Below are 10,654 nucleotides of genomic sequence, written 5' to 3' on the forward strand. Positions count from 1 at the left end.
CGTACCAGGGCTTGGGTAGCAGGAGGTTAGTGTGGGTAAGAGAAGATTAGGATTGGCGGTAGAGTAGAGGGAGGTTAGTGTGACAGTAGAGGGAGGTTAGGGGTAGGGCTGATGTAGGTTACAGTAGTGGGAGGTAAGAGGGGAGCCTAGGAGTAGGGTAGATCAGGGTTACAGATTGGGGAGATTAGAGTTAGGGTAGGGAGAGATTGGAAGTAAAGAAGGGTAAGAGGTAGGGTACAGGAATGTTTTGACTAAATGTATTAATTAGGGTTAGGCAAAGGTTTAATGCTCACAATTAAGCATCATTTAGTGGTTAGAGGATGAAATCAGTAAGGGTTTATTGTCATCTGAAAAAATGGGAACTGGGGTTAGAATTAGGCATAAGAAGACAAGTGGTTAGCATTAGGCACTGGGAAGAGCTGAAATGGGGGAAAATTGGATCATGTTAGCTATGTTTAAAGCGGATCCGAGATGAAAAACTAACTACAAGGCCTCTTGCACACTGCAAGTGATTCCGATTCAGATTCCGCTTTTTAATCAGTTTTTACAGCCAAATCAGATTCCGATTTGCAGTTTGCTCCCTGCACACTGCAAATCGGAATCTGAATCGGATGTAAAAACTGATTAAAAAGCGGAATCTGAATCGGAATCACTTGCAGTGTGCAAGAGGCCTAACAAGTAACTTGTCTATATATTTTATCTAAAGCTTAGATAGTTTACATAGCATATCTAGCTGCAAACAGCTTCAAAAGTGTATGATTTTTTATTCCTGTGATACAATGAGGGCAGCCATGTTCTGTTTGTCACATTGTCACAGGCTGAGGGATGGAGATGCTATCATCTTGCCTATGTGTAAATCCAGTCCCCTCTCCTCCTCCCCTCTGCCTCTGAAATCAATAGCTAGTAACACCTCCTCCTCCTCCTGTCCAGACTGAGCTCCCATAAGCCCTTGCTACAGTGCCAAGGCACAAAAGGAGCTGTGGGCGAGGCTTGTTTCCTTTATATGGAAGTAGAGTATTAAAACAAAACAAAAAAAGTATTTGGCTTGAGGAATGCCCTATAAACAATATGAAAGGAAACACAATTATGCAATGAGTAAAAGTTTATCTCGGATCCACTTTAAGGGTTAGAGTAAGTTTAGGTGATATTATGGCCGGTGCTTCCATAGGGTCAGACTAGGCAATTGTAAATATATGGTTATGCACTCACTGAAATCTATTCAGTAATGCAACCCATAGGGTGCTGTTGTGGGGGCTCCACAAGTCAGGGAACTGTGTAGGTCGCAAGTTTACTGTCATTACCGTATGAAAATGTAAGGGGCTCCATTTGCCAAGGGCTCCGTTTTACCTAAAACCGTCTCTGGGTGACGTGGGTAGTTTTTGGCCCATGCATTGCCACTGTCCCCCAAAAGTGCATCTGTAAAGCTGATACACTGCACCAGTGATGAACTTGCATGTAAGTGGATGATTTAATCAGCCAATGCTGACTCTGAGGTTATGTAACATGTTTTGTGTAAAAGAAAAGTATAATGTTAGTATTCCGGTGACACAAAATTTGTGTATCTTTGGTGCACGTTGCAAACTTTTTTTTTATTGTTAATTTGTGAACAGGAGGATTTATACAGCCAAGTCATTAAGACTGAGAAGAGTCCACAGATGCCACAGAAGAACTTCATAGCTGAGCAGAGTCCACAGATGCAGCAGAAGCACCTCATAGCCAACCAGACAGTGGGTAGGTTACTGTACACATGACCTATTTACTAAATGAACCTTCTAGGGAAAGTATCAGAATTTTTTTTTCATTTCTGCTTTATTAACTTTTAGGTTTCGATTAAAAAAATATGTATGGTATTTTGTTTTTTACAAAAAGTGTTTCATTAGTGTTTATTTACAAAAAAGATCTTTATTATCAGCAACTGAATTCAGGGAGCACAGGAAGCAAACTGTTGTGCGGTTCCATGCACATACGGCTCATGAAAAAGGAATCCTGTCCACCACTTTCCATCTCTGCTATGTTTATTATGTTTATATTCACTTATATTCACTTATCAACTGCTATTCGTACTTGCATTGCTATATAAGGGTTTCGTTGGAGTTGAAAGTCTTGTACACACGCTTGACTGAAGTCAGCTGAGGAGGCCGATTAATGTCCGCCTCAGCTGATTATCAGGTGTGTGTACAGAGGTGCCTGATCCCCCACCCGCGATGCCCAAGCCATCCGCCAGGCGGATCAACGCACCTCTGCCATAGTATACACCTTTGTGCACACCCTGCACAAAGGTACCATACTCAGGTACCATACTCACCTGGAGCTTCCTTAAGCCCCCTTGAGGCCGCTCAGTCTCTTGCTGTCTCCCCAGGTGGCTCCTGTCCACCACAAGCCTGGCCAAGCCACGCTTCATCGTGCATGCGATGCCTGGCTGTCCATGCTCCCCCGTTGTGCTCCCGTGGCTGGGAGCATTCTGCACAGGCGCAGAACGCTCTCGGCGACGGGAGTGCGCATGACGAATCTCAGCTCGGCCAGGCTACCAGGCTGTACTGCGGGGACAGGAGCCACCCAGGGAGGCTGAGAGGGACTGAGCTGCCTCAAGGTAGGTAAGCATAGAACCTTAGATGTCTTTCATCTCAGTTTCACTTTAAGCCTGCTATGTAGTGAACAATGGAATATAGTTATCCATCACTAAATATGGTGACTTTGTTGGATTTGCTCTTATCATTTTACAGTGAAGCAATGCTCTCTTCTGTTCACAAAGCACTGCCAGGTGTGGGTGCTGGAGGACCTCCGAAACAATAAAAACTCCAGGGTAGTTGTTACTTTTTGGTGTGCAAAAGTTGATGCATGTTTTAACGGCACCCTGTAGTGGATCCAAGTATTCACTACTATATTGCGAAAGAGGCATGTTTACAGTACTGTTTCTTACCTTGTAAAGTTGTGGATTTATAAACTTGGATCCACTACAGGGTCCTTTAAGTACATAAATATTCAGCAGAGTGGATAAATTAAAAGTTTATTACACTTTGCAAATTCCTGAGATCACCCTATTAGTAAATAACGCACATTGCAAATTGTCCCCCAAAGGAGCTTAAAGTCTAATATCCAATTCCAATTTTCTATCATAGACTTGGGCCAATTTGGTTGGAAGTCAGTTAAGTATCCAGTATGTTTTCAGGACATGAGAGGAAACTGGAGTGTGCAGGGAAAAATGCAAACATATGGAAGTACATACAAGTTCCATGCAAATAATATTGTGGCTGAGAAGCAATCCTGAGACTCTGCAAGGCTTCTAGCCAACATGTGCCCATACCCATCCTCCATTCAGAATGTGCACAACCATTTTCATAGCAACCCTTTAATTTCACATGCACGCCTGCAGGATTTCTCAAGAGCCACCCCACACTCTGGAACTCCCTTCCACCACCCATCAGACTTGCCCTCTCCTTCAACACATTCAAGCAAGCCCTCAAAATTCTTCAAGAAGACCTTCCCACCCCCTACCATACAATAACTCTCTGCTGAAAACTTATTCTACAGTCCTACGTAGTGTGTCCATCTCCCCTCCCCTTAGATTGTAAGCCTTTGGCAGAGTCCTCCCCTTCCCTAGTGTATGCTACATGACCGTGTGCTCCTTTCCTATGACCGCCTCGTTCTTGAATTACTGGACCTACCTAACCAGCCCAAAATCGCTTGATCATGTATTTTGTACCGTTTGCCTTTTATAACTTTGTACTATATTGTATAACCTTGTTACGTCTGCCATCCTTTGTACCATTGCATGTATTTATTGTCCAGCACTGCATAATGTATTTGCTCTTTATAAATACATAAAATAATAATAATAATAAAGTAGTAGCAGGTGCTAAATGTGGCCAGTTTAGATGCACTACTATAAAGAAATATAATTTCTTTATATGTCTAATAACACTTTTGTATATGTTGTATTTTCTGCATATTACGGTATATAATTATATAATCAGTCATCTACTACAGGAAAGTAATTGCCTTTATAATTGTACTTTCAGTTGATGGGGATCCACAAGACCTGATGGCCCTGAGGGCTGGGAGGGAAGTGGTGAGTATTAAATATGAAAACAAGGTTTTTTTGTAGTACTTCTAAGAATAATAAAACATATACGGTTACAGAGGTATGTCACTATTTCTTACCTAAGTAAACAAAAAATTGCCCATAGGCATGAAGTCAAAGACTAGTCTATCAGTGAAGTAAGCCATAGGATCGTCTGTCAGACAGCTTCTGATACTGCCACAAGTTCTTATGGACTCTTGAAAGTTACATATGGAGAGAGATTTAATACACACCTGTAATAAAAATTTAGATACTTACCTTGGGAGGGGGAAGCCTCTGGATCCTAAAGAGGCTTCCCCCATCCTCCTCCGCAGAGGGGATCCAGTGCTGTCTCACCCGAAAATCCCCTTGTCAGCGCCTGCACAGTAGAGTAGACCCGATCGGGCTTGGCTATGTCCACCGGAGCACCAGGGGGAGCTGATACAGCTCGAGGCTCCTGACAAGTGCCGAGAAGGGGATTTTTAGGGGAGCCAACGCTGGATGCCCTCTGGTGAGGATGGGGAAAGCCTTCTGAGGTAAATTCCCCCTAGGTCCACTTTTTTCCCGTCAGGTTCACTTGAAGGGCCATTCACACTTGTCATTACGATTTCTGAATGCGATTTGCCAGACGCACAAATCTGCATTTGGTGAGTTTTCAGGTATTCTCGTTTTTTGTGTGCGCGGCTTTGTAATTTTTGTTTGTGTTCGTTTTATTTGTGATTTTTCCATGAATATAAAGTTAATTCACATGAAAGTCTAATTCACTTCAAAATTGGGCACAATTGTACAGGAAAGTGTATCTAACTAACTTCAGTTGTGTGTGATCCGGTATAAGTCATGGAGAGAATCCGAAGACATAACAACAAAAGATGTTTAGGTGATACCTTTAATGACTAACTGTACAAGATTTTTCTGTAAGCTTTCGAAACTTTAAGTTTCTTCTTCAGGCATGTTTCAGAACTGGACCAGAACCGATGGTTCAGAACTGGACCAGAACTGAAGGTTCTGATCCAGTTCTGAAACGTGCCTGAAAAAAAAACTTGGAAGTTTTGAAAGCTTCCAGAAAAATCTTGTACAGTTAGTCATTAAAGGCATCACCTAAACATCTGTTGTTGTTATGTCTGCGGATTCTAACTAACTTTAAAATTGTGCACGATTTTGAATGCAGAAAAATGAGATACCAATGCACGAAAAAATGCTATACCATTGAAATAAATTAAATTTGCAGCAATTGCGATTTTGGAAAACCGCAAACCATGTGAAATCTAATAGGTGTGAACTCTACCTCACAGAGGGGAAAGCTGGGGCATAACTACAGGGAAACAGCCCCACAACTGCAGGGGGGCAGAGCTGTGAGAGGCCCCCAACTATTGTCCCTCCCTAACTCCAATAACGGGGTCCATCCATCAGATCAGGTGTATTTGATGGCCACACTTGTTTTATGGCCCTTGCAAGATGAGTGCCCAGGTTGTGAGGGTCACCAAGGGAAGGCAAGGTAAAGGCTGCAATCATAGGGGTTGGGCTGAGTTTTAATGTGGGGTCCCACGATTTGTAGCTACGCCCCTGGGTGACGTTCAGCTCAGGGCAGAGGCAGGTCAGGAAGGAAGTGAAATCCTTTCCCAACAGAGACACAGCCAAATTCTTACAGGGTTTTTAAACCTTCTCTAGTTTATTCCAAAGTTAAAGTGCCCCTCTAGCAAGCATTTACACATGACACTGTGGATACTGCTGCATACACTGGCGTAACAATAGGGCCTGCAGCCCCTGCCCCCGCGGGGTGGCCCGGGGCCCACTTGGGGCCGTTTTGGGGGCCGCCTTGGGGTCGCAGCATGAGGGGAAATCCATGCTGCACTTGGGAGGGGTGACGGTCCCTCCCCCCTCACCTTGGGCTCTCCCCTCTGCGCTCCCCTCCAGCCAGGGCCGGGCGAGGCATAGGCTGGAGAGGGAGCAGTGTAGGAGGGGGCGCACAATTCATTCAGCTGTCATTCCTAATTGTGTTTGAAGCAGAAATAAATAAGAAAAGGGGATACATAGCAGTGACTGCATGCCAGATAACTAAATATTAAGGTGTTGGAGAGGTTGTGGGCCCTGTGGCACCTCTTAGTCTAATAGCAATCAGTGAGTGACGGCTGGGGTGGGAGGGATGGAGGGGCGCACTTTGGTGTCTCAGCCTTGGGTGCTGGAGGACCTTGTCCCGCCTCTGCCTCCAGCGCTGAATAGTTTGTGTATGCAGGCGACGGGCAGCGGCAGATACATACCTTCCGTGCGCTCCAGCGTGGATGTTCCTCTCTCTAGCCTCTGACGCGACTTCCTGTTTATACAGGAAGTCGCGTCAGACACTAGAGGTAGAAACGTCCACGCTGGATATGATCATACCTCCTCTATGCTATATCAAAGATTTAGAGCGTTTAGTGTTGTTTGTATGGGCCAGGACTCATGGGTAAGCATGTGATCAGTTTGATCACGTGACAAATTTGTTTGTTCTGATTTGTTGTGATTACCTCCTGCTTTAGCTTATGATCACTAGTTAGTGTATCTGGGAGTAGCAAAATATACAAAAAATCCCTGCAGGTGCACCACAAACACCAAGCTTAAAGTCTAAATAATTAATCAGGGATATACCAAAGACACGGAAGATCAAAAATTGAAAAATTACTTTTTCTTTTTTATTTGCAAAAAGGTGCAGAAATATGTACACGAATTCTTTAATCACGTAAACAAGTGCATATAATTGATTGAAAAAAAGGCAACAACTTCGATTTGAATTCGTGTACATATTTCTGCACCTTTCTGCAAATAAAAAAGAAAAAGTAATTTTTTTAATTTTTGATCTTCCGTGTCTTTGGTATATCCCTGATTAATTATTTAGACTTTTAGCTTATGATCACAACCAGCAAATCACAATCTTGCTTTGCTAGCACCTGACAAAAATGATCACATGCTTCAGCACGTGTTCTGGTATATTCGGCCAACACAAAAGGAGATGTGGCAAGAATCGAGTTCAGTTTGTAAATTCACCTAATTTGAGGGATCTGACAAGACTCCGCATTACTTCATGCTGACATGGAACAGCACAGAAGAGTTTCCAGATTTCATCAGATTATATTTCAGACATTTCCAGATCTTCATGTTCTTGTTCTGTGGGAAAATAATGCTGATTATCAGGACAGAGCCTTGTTGGCAGTGTTGCACATTACGTCCTTGATGATCGCTCCAAGCACATGTCAAGTGCATAAAATCAGCCAGATTTTATCTGGACTGGACCGTCCACAGCTAGATTTCCAGTCACACATCTCAGGCTTGGCAATTTATTCTGCCCTCGTTGTGCCGGTTGGTCATCAGCTTTCTGCTAAGGCTGCAAAAGCTTTTATGAAGAGTACAAGGTTCAGCCAGTGTTTGTATAACGTGATGGGCGTACAGTTCCTGTCTGTATAGCAACTGGAATTCTTTGTTTATATTGGTTCAGTAAGGCAGAGCAGATCACACTAATCCACAGAAAACAATCAAATCTCACTGGAGTTAAGCAAGGTTGTTTCTGAAGGCCTTTTTCTGTACAAACACACTGTTAGGCTCTCGCTCTGCGGAGTGGAGAGAACAAGGAGCGAGTTTCTAGTGCCTATGGCAGCATGTGATTAAAGCCATTAGGCATGGTTTTCCAGGGTTCCTGATCACTAACAACGTGTCTGTGGTATTGGGGAGACTTCTAGACTAAATTTGTAAGCGTTAGCATTGTACTGCAGGGAGCGGTTTGAATGATTCTCAATCAGTTTTCTAATTAAATCTTATCAAGAATGAGAGGAGGAGAAGATGATGGTGTAGGTTACTACTATTTGATGTATTTTTGAATGGGAATTGATTAATCACTTGCTAGATGGGGCAATTAGTGACACAATAGTAGCTACTGCACAGCTGCAGATCGCTACCGGTCACTGGGAGCACGAGGGGGGCACGCCGCGGCTGCGCTACGCATGTGTGACGAAACGCAACTCTGACAGAGTACTGGGCCATCCAGCGGGGGACAGGAGCAGCCGAGGGAGACAGCAAAGGACCAAGCGTCCTCAAGAGGGCTGGAGGAAGTCCCAGGTGAGTATAAAACCTGAGGCGACTTTAATCTCAGGTGCACTTTAAAGCAGTAGGATCAGCCATACTATGCCAGGGAAAAAAACACATATAAGTAGATAAATACTTGATCTGCTTACATAACACATGTATTGTACTGTCCACGTTTTGATTTTAGTGAATGTTATATAGTAAATGAAGAGAATTCTGTTCCTGGTGGGAACCATGTCTTTTGCCCACAGTTTAGGCTTAATCCTGATGTCATTTCTGCTTTTTCCTTTTTTTTTTCTTGTCCTATCGCTGAGTCACCTCAGCCTTGCTTGTAAACACAAGTGAGCAGGGGATCGTGTTTCAGATAAGCAGCTAGGCAGGGAAATAAATGGAAGAGGAGGAATATACTGTAGATAAAAACAACCCCCAGAATGCAACTGTTTGGCACTGACTACTAAAGGGCCAGTGCTCCTTAAGTATTTGATAACTCCAAATCATAACAGCAGAAAAAGTTTTGAAAGTTTTGAATGCAGGATTAGCATCTTTATCACTTAATACACTCAGACCAGTTGCTGTTGAAATTTGATTTTTATGGTGACACGCCCGCTTTATAGATACCAAAAATCCCTCTATTATGTTTGGTGTATGATTGGTGTGGCTCTGTAAAATGAATTAGCTACAGGCTTACTGTACACCAGCAGTTCTGGATGTGCAGCCTTGCTTTCAAGGACATAAAGAGATAATTTGCATATTCGGAGTTGATGCATCATGGGAAACCACAGTTCAGCTGAATTTTTTTTTTAAAACAAAGTTTTTATTTTTCATTTATAACAGCCAACATACAGGAGGATATACTGTATATATTGAATTGAACAAATTTAGTACAGTGTTATGATATGAAGCGCATTTAAGCCTATATCATTGGTTCAGCTGAATTTATCACACATACATTTAAGTGAGATAGAAAATCCCAGCAGTGTACTCCTATTCACTTCAATATAGTAAATATGAAACTGTATATGTGAGATACATTGACCTAATAAGATTCATGACATTTTGGGTTTATAGAACAAAAATTATCAAGTACAGGTGCTCTTTTACGGTAATTTTAAACTAACTCTCAGTCTGAATTGAATGTTTCTTATTATGACCTCCATTAAACAGTTTGTATTTGTTAGATTGTATACCATGCACCTATTTAATGCTGCCCTGTATGTTTATATTCTATAGGATCTCCTCAATCACTGCTTTGATGACATTGAGCTCTTTATGGGGAAACTCCAGAAATCAGCCGAAGCATTTAAAGTTCTCAACCAAAGAAAGAAGTCAAGAAGGAGCAAGAAGCCTGAAGCTGGAGGTAATTTTGGTCTATAAACAAGGCCGGATTTATACTTTTTGTGCCCCTAGGTCAAGTGTGTTGTGGCTCCACTTTCATGTGCAGCAGTGCCCCTCCCATTCCATGTGCAGCCCCCTCTTCCATATGTATCAGCGAGGTACAGCAGCCCCTCTCTTTCATGAACTGCCCCCTTGAGCATCAGTTTCCCTTTTTTCATGTTGCTCTCCATTTTCAGCCCACTCTTTCACATATAGCGACCCCTCTTTCATGTTCACGTGACCCCCTTGGGCTGCAGCCCCGCAAGGCCCGGGCCTTTTTGGCCTTTCCAGAAATCCAGCCCTGTCTATAAACAAGCAGAGTATAAACAAAGCTGTGCAGACAAACGTCATGTGTAGAATTAGTAATGATTTTTTGTTACTTTTTTTATGAAATTTCAATCAAATCTTTTAAATAGAATTAGGATTACAAGAGGACCTTTTAGACATAACTTTTGTTTGCAACTGAGTCCCTGAGTACAGGTACACTTTAAAGTGGAAATACTCAAAACTTCCTCTCTGCTCTAAAAGATTAGCCATAGCATGATAACTTTTATGTTAAAAAAAAAAAATGAAGTTTTACTTGGTTTCACTTTTACAAAAGGCACTGAAAAGGTTAAGCCTCAGTGTTTACTCTTCTGCAGTCTATTCCAAGTTGCTTATAAGAATAAGAACTAATTAGATACATTAATCTGCCTAAACAAACAAAGAGCACAGAGAAGTGAATTTCTTTAGCAATACATGTGAAATAAATTGTGTGCTGTGCACGAGTTCAGATCCAGTTTGCACGTGTGCCCCTGCTAAAACGCCGCTATCCCGCGGCTAAACGGGGGTCCCTTACCTCCCAAATCCCCTCCGTTCTTTGTGAGGATCTCTTCCGCATTGAGGCAGGGCTAATGGCCGCAGCCCTGCCTCACGCGCGTCTGTCAGCGCGTATCTCCGCCTTTCTCCCGCCCCTCTCAGTCTTCCTTCGCTGAGAGGGGCGGGGGAGAGGCAGCGATGCGCGGCTGATAGACGGTGCTGAGAGGCAGGGCTGCAGCCGTTAGCCCTGCCTCAAGAGCAGCAAAATCTATGACCAAGTTGGTCGTAGATCTTGCAGGGGGGGGTTTGGGGGGTAAGGGACCCCCGTTTAGCCGCGAGATAGCGGCGTTTTAGCACATGAGCTGAATGGTG

At 43.1% G+C, this 10,654-nt stretch overlaps 1 protein-coding gene across 2 annotated transcripts in view; it reads left to right on the forward strand.

Moving 5' to 3' along the window:
- EPS8L1 (EPS8 signaling adaptor L1) overlaps positions 1–10,654 on the forward strand; it is a 152,356-nt gene that overhangs the window by 119,912 nt on the left and 21,790 nt on the right. For both annotated transcript variants that reach the window (XM_068241242.1, XM_068241243.1), the window contains 3 exons: positions 1,611–1,731; positions 4,020–4,069; positions 9,341–9,467. In XM_068241242.1, coding sequence (XP_068097343.1) covers positions 1,611–1,731; positions 4,020–4,069; positions 9,341–9,467 — 298 coding nt within the window. The remainder of the gene's footprint in view (positions 1–1,610; positions 1,732–4,019; positions 4,070–9,340; positions 9,468–10,654) is intronic.

This window comes from Hyperolius riggenbachi, chromosome 6, assembly GCF_040937935.1.
Source record: "Hyperolius riggenbachi isolate aHypRig1 chromosome 6, aHypRig1.pri, whole genome shotgun sequence".
Taxonomy (NCBI): Eukaryota; Metazoa; Chordata; class Amphibia; order Anura; family Hyperoliidae; genus Hyperolius; species Hyperolius riggenbachi.